Raw genomic sequence first — 16,813 nt, 5'->3', positions numbered from 1 at the left:
ACCAGGCCTTGGACAGACATCTTGTTCTCCTCAGTCTGATGTTTTCAACTAGCTCTGCTAATCCGCTCATTTAACCTTTGTGACAGTGACCTTCCCACAGCTTAGCCTAAGGTTTTCAAAGTTTGCCACAAACTCAGACACTGACTTAGCCAGAAAAAAAGCATTTTCACACAAAATAGGAATGAAGGGTGAGGAAGAAGGAGAAATAGAAAAAGGAAAAAAAAAAAAAAAAAACACCTACACAAACAGCACAATGCAGACCCCTGCCCTCCTATCAGCAGAGTATTTATCGGCGTGCCAGGGCCTTTCTGGAAAAGCCTGGATATGTGCCCAGAGCTCACAGTGGCTTTATGTTTGCCAGTCCTGGGAAGAAACTTTTCATTCTTGATAGACTAAGCAGCAGATACAAATGTGAAACTTTTAAGATTTCAAAAAGGAAAGCAAAATCACAAAGCCACAATAGCGAAAACCACGACAGAGAAAATCATGACTGGCCGATGGCTTTCCCGTCTTACCCTTCCTGGCTCTGTCCTCAAGATCTAACCCACATTGTAGCCAGGACAGAGTGGGACAATGTAAAGAACCTTACTACTGAAGGAGAATCCTGGTTTGAAGTCACAAATTTACAGGAAAGATGTGACTGTTAGACTAGAGAAGCTACGTGGCTATGTGCACAGAATGAAGGAGGAGGAGGCCTGGAGAAGGCAAACCCTATTCCTCATGCTGGCTGTGCCTACCTGTGAACCAAGGGAGCAAGGGAACTCCACTGACCCTTACTTGTCTTCATCTACCTGACAACGATCAGTTATGATTTCAAATGACATAATGTCAATAAAGATATTTTGAGATACTGAGAAACCTAGTTTTTTTTTTTTAGCAATCTTACAACTACTTATCATAAATCACAGAAGGAAGGGACTGAAGAAAGTGAAATGGCTCAGTAAAAATCCATCAGCACTCATGGAAATCAACTCAAAGAATTTGCCACACATCACACAAAGGATGATGTAGAATACAACCCATGACAGAACACGCATGGCTCCAGGCAATCTCTGTGAACAAACACTGCATATACCTCATGTGCTACACAGTCACGCACACACAGCCCATCCCCACCCCACTGTCCCACCCACCAGGCATCCTCCCTGGGACAGATACTGTGCAAATCCAGGGGCACTTTACTAAACAGTTTGTAATAAAAACTGCAACAGCTGACTCTTGAATGGCTTTTAAAGACTTAAAAAGTGAATTCCAAAACAAGATGGAAAGATTAAGATTGTGATGTAATCTAAATTCAGGGAAAAAGTTCCCTTATGAATGTAATGTCTGACAGGTTATAAAGAAAAACTTCTCAGTCCAAAAGGAGGGTGCTCCTAAGTAAGCCGGTTGGGTAGGTTGCCATGGGGCTGGGACCCAAAAATGATAGCAGAGGAGAAAACTAGGATTTTATTTTCTACCTCAGGCATTCTTGGCAAGTTTGTGCACAACTTTGCAGTGTGTCAGCCTTTTTCAATTCACTGTGATGATTCACAGGAGAAGGAAGACATACTCAGTGTTCATGTGTGGAACCGACTGATGCAGCTTCTAAGGCTTTTCTTCTAAGAAGACAGACCCCTGGGTAGAATTAACACATTAATTATACTAATATTTATTGAGTACCCTTTATTTTCCAGATTTGCAAAAATGAAGTATTTGTGTGATGAGAAGAGCCCAGGGTCTCCTGGGAGCATTTAACCTCAGAGGGAGCTGACCAGGTCAAGCTATAGGGAGGACCTCCCTGAGGAAATAATGTTAAAAATGAGATTTCAAGGATAAGGAGGAGTTAGCTAGGCGAAGACTCCAGGGCAACAGCATAAGCAAAGTTCCTGAGGTGAGAGGGAGTGAAACCCTTTCAAGGGACTTAAAGAAAATCTACTTGAAGAATACAAAGAGCTGGGGGACAGTGCTTGATAAAATTTGCTATACTCATTTTTATTCCTTAGCCAATCGTAAATCACACTTAACAACACCTGAAAAGAAGGTACTAGACAGATACCTTGGTTGAGAGGCACAGGAAGAGAGTACAAAACTCGTAGCCATCCTCAGGGATCTTCAAGCACACAATGCAGAGCAGGAAGAAATGAGGTAAAGATTTATGCACAAACCGCAGACTTTTTTTTAACGCATGCAGAGATTTCAGGCAAATGTACTAAATCATGCTAAAATCTCATAGGTGTAAGCATAGTTCTAAGAACTGATAAAATGTGTAATCAAAACTTTTCTAAATATGAAGTCATCTCCCCATGATGTATAACCTCCAAGCCAAGAAAGAGGATTATTATGATAAAAAGCATCATGCTTGATAAAGTAGATGGTCGCAAAAAAGAGGAGGACCCTTGAGGAGATGAACTGACACAGTGGCTACAACGGGCTCAAGCATAACAACAATTGTGAGGATGGCACAGGACCGGGCAGTGTTTTGTTCTGTTGTACACAGAGTCACTATGAGTTGGAACCAACTCGGCAGCAACCTGACAACAACAATAACATAATAAAAAGAGTAACTCTATCCATTCAGAGCTCCTTTCCTTCCCCAGAATCTATTTAAAGATATAATGATATATTGTGCTTTATCATCAACAGGAGATAAGATATGAAACCATTTTTCAAAAGCAGCGAAATATTTTTCTATTTTAGGACATTCTGCAAAAAGGGGATCCTTTCCTCGCGGAGATAACAAAAAGGTACGATGTCTACAGAGGGTGGGTCTTTGAAGTAATGTGGCATAGGACATTTGCCAAGCCCTGCAGGTGGGAGCTAACACACTTTGCCCTTAAGGGAACAAAGACAAAGTGAACCTTGATGCTGTCTCTGAGCTAGGCCCTCTACCTTGTTCTAGCCACAGAGCGGTCTTCCTCTCTTTCAGGGAAGGCTGCCAGAGAAAGACTGGCCTGGAGACCTTGGGCTAGATGGTTTTCCTGATGAAAAGGAACAAAGGAAGGTGCGGAGCTTATTTTTTTTCCCCCCTGGAAAAGATGAAACCATTATTAGCTGGATGGGTCAAGGTCATCTTGCATTGCTTTCTTGTACTTTCCATTATACAATTTCAGTATTACTGGTGAGTAGGGATTAGAACATTGAGAGGGAACATAAAAAGATTCGAAGAAGGGTCTGAGAAGAAAATGTAAACAAAGCCAGAGTCAGCTGGGCACCAGAAGGCAAGGATATGGCCGGGATGCCAGTGAAGGGCCACAGGGTAGCTACAAAAGAGGTGAAAAAGCTCCAAGGCAAGGAGGAGGAAGAAAAAGATCCTGATAGGAAGGATATGCAGAAATACAGAGTAAATATGGGTGGGAGAAGGCACAGTAGGAGATGAGTCCAAAACTAGCTGTTACCCAATGCCAAGGGTGTTTACATACTCGTGCTGGCATCTGAAGGTAAATTTACAGAAATTGAAGAGGGCTGTTGTGCACAGACTTAACCAAACCTTATTCAGTGTATGAGTGACAACATTCCATTAGAAAAGGAAAAAAGCTAAGAGGGCTCCTAAATGCCTACTTTTCATGAGTAATATAGCCAATGTAGCTAAGAACATTGTCTCTGAGTCAGACTAACTGGATCCTGGTTCTGTGGCTTACTAAATATAATCTAACCTCTTAATGACTCAGCTTCCTCATCTGTAAAATGGGTATAATGGATCCCTCCTCATATTGTGAGTACTAAAAGAGATAATTCATATAAAGTATTTAGAAGAGACCTTAAAACATAATAAACTCTCAAAAAATATTAGCTATTTTTATTATTGAAGGACTGGAGTCTGTAAGACTGTAGGCAAGAGAATTGTACATAAGCACTCTACTGTACTTGATAAACTTGTTTCCCATGGCAGTTTGGGTTAACAATTCATGTATACTAAAAAATTGGATAATTAAATAAATGGATAGTGGATGGTGGGAACCAGCTTTCTCGCAGTTGGGCTGAGAACTTTCACATAAGCAAGAAGAGATGGCTAGATTGATCCACGTAGTAATGGATTAGAGTTGGAAACATCAGTAAGAACTCACATTTAATTTAATATTGATACAGATGGTTATACACAGAAATATTTATAGATACATGTTAGTATACACATATACATTTCCTTGCTCTATCAGCTGAGAGGGCCTAAAAGAAATGACACCCTAGTAGCAATGAGCACACCTAGCACCTAAATTTTGGTTTCTAATACCCTTCTCTAATAAAAGGAACCAGTGCTCTTTAACGAAATGGCTGAATCTAGGACTGGGGCAGGAAATATACAAGATGAGCGTGGAGTATCCTGTAGTGCCAAAAAGAAGGTGCTCAAAAAAAAAAAAAAAAAAAAGCCACAACAATGGGAATATGTCAAAGTGACACAAGAGCCAACTAAAGAGCTCCCAACAACCAAAACTGGAAAAATTTGAGCAAGAAAATAAAGTAGTACTCCCCCCCGCAACAACAAAAAAAAATTCCATGAATCCACACTGATACAAACTAATAGAATAAATTAATCAATGGGTAAGAAAAGTGAAGTCTCCCATCTAGAAGAATTCCAAATTGAGCATGTAAATACTCTGCCCTAAAGAAGGGAGACCATAACTCCCCACTCATTAAGTGCGGTCTGCGCCTAGTCACTTCCTTCCAGAGAGTATAGCACAGAAAAGAAAGAAAAAAATATATCTAATCCTACAGTGAAGAAACCTGACAAACACTGCTGCAGCCAGGTGATCAAGATCAACACGAACAGTCATAAATCATGTTAACAATATTTATATATACCCTTGGTATGATGTGATGAAACTGACACTTTACCTTCGTGACAGTCCTCCCAAACACCCATAAACCCAGTGCAGTTATGAGAAAAACATCAATATAATTCCAACAGAGGGGCATCCTACAAAATACCTAGCCGGCACTCCTCAAACCTGTCAAAATCTCAAAAAGAAGTAAAGTCTGAGACTGTCACAGCCAAGAGAAGCCTAAGGAGACATGATAACTACATGTAACGTGGTATCCTGGAACAGAAAAAAAGGCATTAGGTAAAGACTAAGGAAATCTGAATAAATTATGGACTTTAATAATGATGTATCAATATTGGTTCATTAATTGTAACAAACATACCGTGCTAACGTAAGATGATAATAACAAGGAAACTGTGTGGGGGAGGTGTACAGGACCTCTCTGTATTAGCTGTTTTTCTGTAACTCTAAAACTGTTTCAAAAAATAAAGTCTAAGAATAAATACTTAAGAGAAATATTTTCATATTTATCAGAGAAAAAGAAGTAGAGGCTACATTACACGGAGGTTAAGGTTGGGGTTAAACCCCAGCTCTCACTTATTCAGTGTATGACCATGGACATGTTCCTTAACCTCTCTATCTCTCAGGTCCCTCATTTATAAGATAATAATAAATGGAGTTACTACGAGAATTTAAAAAGTATATACAGTACTTAACACAGGGGCTGTTGTTGCTAAGCAGTCAATAAATTCTAGCCACTCACCAAAATGATTTTTCAAAGACCTTGATAACTCATTAGTCCTAATTCCTCACAGTCTAAAAAGGGAGTTTTCATGTTATACATAGGCCTTTAGTAAAAAAGGGTCAGCAGTTCAAATCCACCAGCCGCTCTTTGGAAACCCTAATGATAACAGTAAAAAAAAAATTGTCGAGGTCTTCTAGAATATTCACCATTACCATGGCACTTCAACTGGTAATGACAGATGCTATAAGACACCAAGAACAGGAAGCAGGCACTCAGATTGCTAGGTCTGACAAATTTGGTCTTCCCTCTTCTTTCCTCACACCCTTCACTCATCTCCTTCTCCAGGAAGCAAGTCTAACTTCTACATTTCTAACAGCTGCTTGGGGACCTTGCTCAGGGTGTCATCCCATAATAAAGCAACAACCAGATTGTTGTTGTTGTGAGCCATCGACTCACAGATTGAAGAAAATCATCCCAAATTAAAAGATCTCAGGATATAAGAATCTAAAACATCAGTCACAACAGTGATGGTGTATCATCTGGTTCATCACGTGCTTCTGTCTGAAGTACTCTGCTATCATATGTAGGGGGGGACACGGGTCTGGAGGAAAAAAAAAATCAAAAGCATCTGAGATCACAGTGCTTATTTTATTTTATTTTAATTAGAGGTCCAATAGGAAAATGGTGAGAAGCCTCGGTCTTGGAGTCCATTGGACCTGAGTACAAATATCAGCCCCGTCACTTAACCAGCTGTTTGATCTTAGCGGAAGTACCTAACTTCTCTAAGCCCCAATTTATACGTCTATAAAATGAGGACAATATCTCATAGCCTATTTATAGCGGTAAAGAAGATATAAACAAAGTGCCCATCAGAATGCCTTGCACACAGTAAACACTCCATAATTTGCAGCCAGTGGCAGTGGCAATGGTGGTATCATCACTGTCATCATCTCCAAGGCTGCAGGGTGAATCAAGTGATATCTTTTTACTTTTCTAACATGTAGAAAACCCTAGGAGATGCTCAGTAACTATTTTTCCTTCTTTCTGAAGAATACTAAATTACTATTGATGTTATTTCATTCTTTACTAGAAAAGCAATTTCACTTGAGAGCCTTCTACCTTCTTCCCACAGAACATCTGGTGGGTTCGAACTGCACAATTTTGATTTAGAATTTTAATGACTTCTAAAACTATTTGCTATTTTTCTTTGTCCAATACGCTTTCGTTAAAGACAATACAAGGCTCTTTTAGGTGCCATATTACTACTCCATTTTTTACTTTTGTTGTACTTTTTCTATTTCTTTCACATTAGTGCCTTTAGTTCTTCTAAATTTGGGGTTTTACATCTTATTTTTGCTCTGCTCTTCACCCCTTCTCCTTTTCCCTCTCTTTTGCTACAATCACTCAGATTAATTCCAATTGCCTTTTTAAGGTATTTGAATTTGCTGGAACGTATGTTGATCGCAAACTCTCCGGGAAGATTTTTAAATACTGTCCATTGTAAAGTTTCCCAGGCATTAAAGAATCACAGCCAGCTTTCTTTAACTCATTATTTCTTTAACGTGTACCCAGTGTTTTGGATTACTGCTATTTACATGATCCTTACCAGTGACTGAAATCTGGCGTCACTATTTACAACTCCTGGGGAAACATTACAAGAACGACATTGGTATCATTTGAACGTGTGGAGATGAAAGCAGAAAGATTTCAACAGTTTAAAGCCCTGCTATAATTTGAGAAAACAAAACTTGGCATTCCAGAAGGGAAGTGATGAGATTCAATTAAAGAAAAGGAAAGAGAGGCTGTTTCAACGATACAATGCTCCTTAAAAGAAAGAAAAAAAAGTCATTTCCTAAGGAGTTTTAAGCCTCTTCAAATAAAGTTATGTGTACATATAGATAAAGAGCCCTAGTGGCAGAGTGGTTAAGCACTCAGCTGATAATGGAAAGGTCAGCAGTTCGAACCCACCAGATGTTCCGTGGGAGAAAGATGTGGTGGTATGCTTCCATAAAGATTACAGCCGTGGAAACACTATGAGGCGGTTCTACTCTGTTCTGTAGAGTCGCTATGAGTCAGGATTGACTCGATGGCAACAGGTTTGGTTTCCACATACATACAGATACTACAACCTCAGGCACGTTTCAGAGAATGAAGAGGCGTGTTGTGAGGACTGTCGTATGTTTAACATCCCTTCCTTACATCCTTTTCACTTCTGAATTCAATGACTGTAATAAATCTGCAGTAGGAAAAGTTTCCTTTTTCTATTTGGTTCAGATCTTACTATTCTAAAAAGACAGCATTTTATCACGTAAAAATGTCAGCAGGAAGGAGGAAAAGGGCACAGGTGGGGTGAATGTGGGCAGAGGTGTTTGCTTCTGTCATAGAAAGTGGGTTCCCTGATTCAAAAATAGTGGCAGGTTTAGGGATCCTAGAAATAAACATGGTACACTTTATTACACGGATCAATCTAGCACTGACAACAGAAATGACTATTTGGCAAAGACTCCAACATCCAGAAACCTTGGAAGCTGAATTCTTTGCAACTGAAGGATTCTTGATTTAGCCAGATAACTTTAAAGGTTCCCGATACTGCCCAAAGCCTGATCCGGGCGTGCTCGGGACTGGCATTACGAGTACTCTGTATGTGGGAGTCACAGCAAATCTGACACTTTTTTAAATGCATAAAGGACACTAGACAGTTGTGATCCAAGACCCCAGAAACCAATTTTTCATCTTGAATACTTCATCTGTATTTCCACATTTTCCCTCTTTAAAGTTCTTTCAGCTTCTGAAAGGTTGATTAGGTCCATATTTAGAAATATAGGAAAGACCGTTAACTGAGTACTTGGGAGCCTGCAGAAAATGTAAGGCTTGTTCTACGCCGTACAGCAAAAACTGAGAAACCAAACAGTATCCAGGCCTTTTTCTATTCATGGTTAAACCCAAGAGTGATTCCTAAGCCCGTCCCCAGTCTACAAAACTGAAGACATCTGCCCTAAAACAGGATGTTTACTTCTTAGAATGTCGTTGAATTCCTGGTGTCTGCTTCCCACCTGAACTCACAAGTGAACAGATTCACAACAAGGGGAAACAACGGGCATCTTGCCACTCCCTGCAGTTTCCCTACAAGCTCTTTGTTTATGGCCACAGTGAGCAGTTGTGATGTCACTATTAGTAAAAAGCAAATTAAAGACGCAGTCTATGTTTTTCTTCCTCTGTTACCAAAGCTGGTTATACAGTCCTTCAACAGACAACCCAGTGCCTCCTTCAACAGAGGTGTCATTAAGGGTGCTTCTCAAACATTCAGTATAATATTTGGACCCTATCTGTTTCTGTTTCTGATATTCATTTTCATTTTAAAAGAGATGAAGGGAGTTAAATAAACTTTATCCTAGATCATCACTGAATTTGAAAGGACCTTAGAGAAATGCATTTCAAATACTCATTTTTCAGGTGAAGAAACTGAGACTAAGAGAGGTGAAGTGACTAACTGAAGGTCATGTGGCTGGTACACGACAGAGTGACAGAGAAGGAGCTGGAATCTGTTATCCAGGCCCTTCATCCGGGACCCTTCACCTTCCATGTGGCGGGCTCCTGACCATCACAGCATTTGATTCTCCTAATTATATAAAAAGGGACATGAAATAAATAAATTTCAAAATAAGCATGCTCCTATTTAATACCTACTTAGATATTCATATGTTAGCCCACTATGAGTCGGAATCGACTCAACGGCACTGGGTAGCTGTTCATAAAGTGAGTTTTCATTTGAGGACTGCGGCCTCATCACCATATAAGAGAGTTTCTTTCCTCAGCACTACTGACATTTTGCAGCAATAAGTCTTTATTGTGAGAAACTCTCCTGTACATTGTAGAATGCTTAGCAGCATCCCTGGCCTCTACCCACTGCATGTTAGTGATAGCCCCCCGCCCCCACCCCCACACAGTTGAGACAACCAAAACGTCCCCACACATTACCAAATGCCCCTGGGGATTGTGGGCCTGTTGACCCATTGCCACGGAGTAGATTCTGACTTATAGAGACCTTTTAGGACACAGTAGAACTGCCCCATAGAGTTTCCAAGGAGTGCCTGGTGGATCTGAACTGTCAATCTTTTGGTTAGCAGCCGTAGCTCTTAACCACTACACCACCAGGGTTTCAAAAAATTGCCCACTGAGAATCACCGCCATATAGCCATGCCTCCTACACATCTAATGGCCATGGGGAAGCCTTCAAGCATGGCTACAAATCAGATGCCAGAGTCCTGGGATGACCAAGGGACTTTCCATACATTATGCATGGATGGGCAAAGGTGTTTCCCTGGATTTCCTCTCAAAAAGACAAAGCGATGACTCGATTTAGTCACAGAAATGATCAGAAAGATAACTTCAGAAAGAGGGAAAAAGACAGAGGTAAAATAAAGTGAAAAATAATAAAAGGAGAACTGGGGGGAAACTAAACAGGGAGAAAGAAGAAAGAGAAGTGGAAGGAACAAAGAGGTCAGCAGAGAAAAGGAGTTGTAACATTCCAGAATCTGCAAAACAGAGCAGTCCATTATAAGATAAAGTGACATATTTTCATCAGACATAAATTTTTAAAAAGGGAACTCAGTCTGAGAAAAAGGGTCAAGAACTTTCCACCAATTGATTGTGAAGCTTTGGGAAAGGACGATTGTCCCTCAGGGGAGTTCTATGTGAAGCTCTTTGTTAACACCTCATATGCTTTAAAAACTGTAAAGCCCTTTAAAACAGCTTATCCCGGAGTTTCACCCACGTTAGTGTTCCTGGTGTACAATGAATTTGAACAAAGTTTTATAATGGACCTTTAAAAATAGTGAACATGACTTTTCACATCCAGGGTAGAAATCAATTTTCTGAACTATTTCCCAAAAACCTATTTAATCTCAAAACACTCCCTGGGAAACAAAAAAGCCCCAGATATTTTTCAGAATATTCCTCTCCTCAGACTGTTCAGGTGGCTAGTTGAATAATACCTCTGGATTTGATTTAGTTCCAAAATATGTAAATAAGTACACACTTATTTCTGAATCTGGTCACAGGTCTAGGTTACACTTGATAAGCTAGTCACTCAATTCTTAGAGTCTCTTCTTTTGTATATGTTTTTAAAATACACATTATAAAAGGGGCTTTAAAAAAATTACTTCAGCCAAGTTTTCATGGATAAGCAAAACGTACAAAGCAAAAATAAACCTGTAATCCTGTGGTTTTGATACTTGAAAGTGCATATAGGAATCACCTGAGAATCTTGTTAAAATGCAGATTCTAACGCATTAGGTTTGGGACGAAAAGCAAAAGATTTCTAACAAGCTCCCAGGTGAGGCTGATGCTGCTGGTCCATGAACCATACTTTGAGAAACAAGGCACAGTGGTTAAGTGCTCAGCTGATAACCAAAAGACCAGCAGTTCTTTTTGGGAGAAAGATGTGGCAGTCTGCTTCTGTAAACTTTACAGCCTTAGAAACCATATGGGGCAGTTCTACTCTGTCCTACAGGGTCACAATGAGTCTGAACTGACTCAACGGCAACAAGTTTGGTTTTCAGGTATATGTAGGTACTATAATTTCAGACACATTTCAGAGGATGAAGATTCAATGGCAGTGGGTGTGGTTTGTTTGGGTTTTTTTGCTTTAATTCTAATCTGTTCCCCCAAAAGCACCTATTTGATAGTATTTCTCTCCTGTAAAACCTTTTCGTAACTGGCTCTCTACCACAAACCAGGCGAAATCCAAACCCTCTTTTAAGAAATAAAACCCCTTCATGACGTATTTCCAATCTAACTCTCTAGCTTTAGCTTCACTGATTCTTCCCCGTACCCAACATGTACACTATAAAGTAGCCACGCCAATCATCAGCTGTTCCCAAAATGCCATGCACACTGCATCTTCCTGATTGGTCCCACTGTTGGCTCTTCCTGGACCAATCTACCACCAAAATCTTCACCATCCTTCAACACCCAGCTCAAATGTCACTTTCTCCAAGAGGCCTTCTCCAAACACTTTAAGGAATAAAATAACCGTTTCACCCACCGTGCCTTACTTTTAGGATTCAAGTATCTAAACATGTTTGTCTGATTTTCTGGAAAGTTATAGCCCATCAAATAAAATTAAAAAGCTACATGGAGCCAATCTAAAAACTAATCTAACCCGTAGCTGTTGAGTCGATTCCGACACATAGCGACCCCTATAGGACAGAGTAGAACCGCCCCATAGAGTTTCCAAAGAGCCGCTGGTAGATTCGAGCTGCCGACCTTTTGATTAGTCAATTTTCTAACTCTTGCTTCATCCCTGGCTCCTGAAGTAAAGGAGTCCATCAGTAAATGCTTTGACCAGTTAAAAATCCCATAGGACCTTTCCTACCCAGATGAATATTTAACATCAGTGGTTTCAGGCACCCTTTTTTGAAAAAACCATTTTAAAAAAACAAACACACACACAAAACCTCCCTTGCCCACAGATCATCCTCCATCTTATATTTTCCTTTTCTACTTTACAGCAAAACTTCTCCAGCGATTTGTTAAACTTTCTGTCCCCACCTCCATTCACCAAAACCGTACTTACCAAGGGTCACAGGGGACCTCCACACTGAAAAAGCCCGTGAGCATTTCCTAGAACCCTCTTGCTTGATCTATGGGCAGCGTTGGGCATAGTTGGTCGCTTCCTCCCCAAAATTCTTTTTTACTTGTCCTCTGGAATACAACTTCTTCTTTCTTTTCTTCCCTCACTTGGCTGTTCCTCCCCAGTGTCCTCTGTGGGATTTTCTATTTTACTGACTCTACATACTGGAAGGACTCAAAGCTTAATCTTTGGACCTAGCTTTTCTCTATCATCACTTACTACCTAGGAGATCACATCCAATTCAAGGGTTCAAATACCGCATATAAACCAGGGGCTCCAAAATTTATACCTTTAGTCTATCCCATTACCTAAAAATTAACATGTCCAAGACTAAATTATTGTCCTGCTCCTCAGCAAACCTTGCTCCCCGACTAGTCTTTCTCTCTTAAAGCTGGGGTTCCACTTTATCAGTTACTCAAGCAACAAACCTCGGAGGCATCCTTGCCTCCTCTTTTTCACTCATACAGGCCATCCACATCATCGCAGCAGATCCTGCCAGCAGCAACACCTTCAAGGTATCTCCAGAAGTTGAGCACCTCCACTGTTACTACTTGTCCACACTCTCATCATCCCTCGCCTGAACCCTTGTAACAGCTTCCTAACTGGTTCTCTGCTCCAACCGTCCCTGCCACAGTTAATTTCCACACAAAACTAGGGCAACCCTTTTAAAATATAAGTCAGGCTATAGCCCTGCCCTCCTCAAAATCCTGAAAGTGCTTCTTATCTTCCTCAGAATGAAATTCAATGTCCTTCCCAAGGCCTTCAAGAAGGCCCCACCTGATCTGGGCTCTTCACTAGCTTGGAGACCCTGTCTTCTAGGACTTACTCTGCCCCAAATACATCCACCTCTCTACTATTTCTCAAACACTGTTCTACATATAGCGTTTTCCGCTCCTATTCTCTCTGCCTGGAAAGCCCTTCCTGCAAATATCCACAAGGCTAAGTTCACGCCTCCTTCAGGTCTCTGCTCCAATGCCCACTGCTGGCACCCCGTGTGAAATAGACCACACTCCTCATCGTAAACTATGCCTCTTACCGTGCTTCACTCTTCTTCACTTTTTTGCATGTATTCTTTGTCTCTCTCTGCTAAAATACAGGCTTTGTAAGAGCTGGGACTTATTTCTGTGTTCACTGCTGTATCCCTTAGCACAGTGCCTGGCATAAGTGCTCAATATATTTTGACTAGATGAATAAAATGAATATTGTTAGATAGTCAAGAAACAACTCTATGTTCTTAAACATTATGGCAACATTCCAAAGGAATAAATAAAACTGTACTAAACTACATTCTCTTAAACTGTTAGGTCTTGACTGAGAGTATGTAATGCAGAGAAAAGACATACTCACTTCCTAATCACCATCTTGGACTCTGATGAAGTTTGGTTTCCATCATCTTCACAGTTTGGGCTTGTCAGGTTTCCATACCTTTACAGACAAAAGCAAATAAACAAAAAAACAGTCAATGAAAGAAAGTAGTCCACAGGACTAATAGTGGACATGAACCACAGCCTCATCTACTCTGATACCAAAAGAACTAGATGGGGCCTGGCTACCACTACCAACCCCACTGATCGGAGCCAGAATAGATGGATCCTTATAGAATTGGAGAAATGTGGAACAGAATTCAAACTTTTAAGAAGGCCAGACTTACTGAACTGGTTGAGACTACAGGCCTCACCAAGACTATCGCCCTGAGATGCTCTTTAAACCTTAAACGGAAATTATACTTTGAGATCACCTTTTAGCTAAATAACAGATTGGTTCATAAAATAAAGAATATCACCCATGAGGAACGAATTTCTTTAAGAAAAATCATCTATAGGAAACCAAATGGTCAAAAATTACTCTAAAGAGACAATAAGAAGGCAAGGGGACAAGGAAAGAAGAGTACGTGAAATGGTACAACCATAACACGATGAATGAGAATAAATGACACATTGTGAAAAATGTAACCCATGTCACTGAAAAATTTGTGTAGCAATTGTTAAATGGGAACCTAATTTGCTGTGTAAACTTTCATCTTAAACACAATAAAACATTAATTTAAAAAGAAATGTGTTAGGAAGAAACTTTATTCAATTTCAGCCACAGAATAACAATTACACTTCTCAGAGTAATTAAGGAGAGATATACTATGAAATGGCATCAAAAATTTAATGGCACTATATTGTCGATAGTTTCTTTATGGGTTCGTCTTCATATTTCACAGAGAAAAGTGATTTAACAATGAAATGCCCACTGCTGTCAAGTTGATTCCGACTCTATAGCGACCCTATAGGACAGAGTAGAACCGTCCCATAGAGTTTCCAGAGAGCACCTGGTGGATCTGAACTTCCGACTTTTGGTTAGCAGCCATAGCTCTTAACCACTACGCCACCAGCGTTTCCTAACAATGAAATACACAACTTAAAACTTTCTCTTAATATTTAATGTTTCTTTGAACGTTTCAGATAAAATTAGGTTTTTCTTCCTAGCCAGAGAATCACATACTATAACACACAAAGAAGGCAGATGCCTCATGAAACTCTTTAACACAATAAACCCTATACTCTGCCCCTCTGCTCCAGGAAGAAATGGCTGCTTTCACCCTATGTGTACATGGGCACAAAATGACAACTCCAAGCTATGTTGATAAGTCTGGTCTCCTTGAGGGTAAGTCCTGTTGGAGAAACATTGTAGAAAGATGTCCAGGCCCTCAAAAACAGGCTGAGATAGAAACACGGATTGCAGAATAAACAAGGACTAAGAGCATCTGTGGATGCACTGAGGCCAGGCTGGTCTAGACACAACAACTGAGGAAGGAGAACACAGGAGCACCGTTTTATGGAAGCAACAGGTGCTTAAAGTTCCAAATTCGCCTCACTGCAAACTCCAAATGTACTAAATAATCGATCAACCGCTATCACATTCTTCGCTGTTCTTCCTGCTCCTTTGTGTAAGCCTATTTCATACAAATATGTTAACATTTGGTACCTTCACTTGAAGTTCTTAAGGGGGAGTCTTAATATCAATGTTTCTGCAGTTTCTCCTTCCATCAGTGAACACTGCTAAGTCTTTGGAGTTTCACAAATTGGTAGTCTGTCCCAAAGCTTTGATAATTGAAGTGCTATAATTGGTGAGTTTACATTTTTAAAGAGTACGCTTCTGTCTTCTACTAATGGGATTAAAGCCTCACTACCCTTATGGTTCCTTGTTCCTAGGATTTACAAATCCTTTTAAAAATAAAAGCCCACCATCTGGTTTGACCGAATGCCAGTCCATCTGGTCTTCCCTATCACCCTGTCGTGGTAGATTCCAGTCTGAGCCCTTAGGCACTAGCCCCCCCTTCATCCACCTGCTCCTTTCTCTAGCTCATCAGCCTTATGGACTTCTTGGCCTCCCAAAGGTATTTTCCACTGGCCTCCGCCCTCTCTGTTCCTCTTCATTCTGTCCTGCACCTGCTATTTAGAGAGCTTCCAGGGCTACCCTTTGCTCTTCCTGAGATAAGAACTCGGTCAGATTAAGGCTTACTCAGCCCCATGTGAGCAAGGCAGGGATGGGAAATGAGAGTCCTGATAAATAAACAGAGTGGGATTTTTTGGCTCTCTCCTGGGCCACCATCATAGTGAATTATGTCCTTATGTTCTCTCACAACAGGCTTAGTGATTTATTAAATAGGCAAGATTGAGAAGGGTGCAGTAAAGAGTGAGGCTGTTGGAGAGCAACTGTACCTTCCATCTCTCTGACCAGAGTGATCCATGAAGTCTCCTCCTGCCAGCCCTCAGAAGACTCAATGTGGAATTTAATCTTTGTTGCCTTCACATTTTCTGTTAGTCCATTAATTCTCTCTGGTCATTCTAGAAATATTGTATTTTTATCTTCCAAGTATAATCAGCCATGACAGAGAGAAATGAAAGTGAAAAACCCTCACAAGGGAATGGTATGCATTTTACCGTCCCTGATATTTTTCTCTCCAAAGATGTTTGTACTAAAAGTTTTCAGATTTTCCTGCTCTTTGGCTTCACATGAGCTTCCTATTCTCCCTAGTTCTTTTTCTGCATGTCTCAGACTCAGAGCTAGGACACTGGTTTGGGAGATACCAATACCTATCACGGTTCCTCCCCCCAAATGTGTAATCCAATGGCATCAAGAAAGACTAAGTGACGTTGGTAAGCAAAGTTCTTGCTCATTAATTAACCTTGTACCATCTGCAACTGCTCAGAAGACCACACAGGTATTTCTCCCAGCTTCAGAGTAGTTTACAGGTTCACAATCAGGACCGGAGTGATTGTCTGATAATCATTTGAGACCAGTAAGGACCACAGTAGGTGTGAAACAGCACACGGTCAGTTACTCAGGCTCACATCCTCTAGTCTTTCAAATGTCTGGCCTTCCCTGCCCACCCGATTTCAAATACAAACAAACCCCAACACCATCCCTTTCCTTACTTTATTTTTCACCACAGCCTTGTAATATACTGTTATAAATAATTTAGTTACTATACTAACTGTCCATTAGGACATACGTTCCATGAGAGCAGGATCTGTGTCTCTTTTGCTCATTACTCTTTAAATTTTAAAGCTTGAAACAGTACCTGGCACATAGCAAGTATGTGATGACTATGTGCTGTGAGCGAACGAGGGGTCTAATGGGGCTTCCCAAGCAGACATGAAGCAGTCTCCCAAGTATCTCTTCAGATTTGTCTCCGCAAGGGCACCA

General features: G+C 40.5%; 1 protein-coding gene across 2 annotated transcripts in view; it reads right to left on the bottom strand.

Moving 5' to 3' along the window:
• RGL1 (ral guanine nucleotide dissociation stimulator like 1) overlaps positions 1-16,813 on the bottom strand; it is a 286,792-nt gene that overhangs the window by 59,476 nt on the left and 210,503 nt on the right. For both annotated transcript variants that reach the window (XM_049868101.1, XM_049868102.1), the window contains exon 5: positions 13,463-13,540. In XM_049868101.1, the coding sequence (XP_049724058.1) occupies positions 13,463-13,540 (78 nt within the window). The remainder of the gene's footprint in view (positions 1-13,462; positions 13,541-16,813) is intronic.

Source organism: Elephas maximus, chromosome 24 (genome assembly GCF_024166365.1).
Source record: "Elephas maximus indicus isolate mEleMax1 chromosome 24, mEleMax1 primary haplotype, whole genome shotgun sequence".
Classification (NCBI taxonomy): domain Eukaryota; kingdom Metazoa; phylum Chordata; class Mammalia; order Proboscidea; family Elephantidae; genus Elephas; species Elephas maximus.
This window is presented reverse-complemented; position numbering and strand designations above follow the sequence as displayed.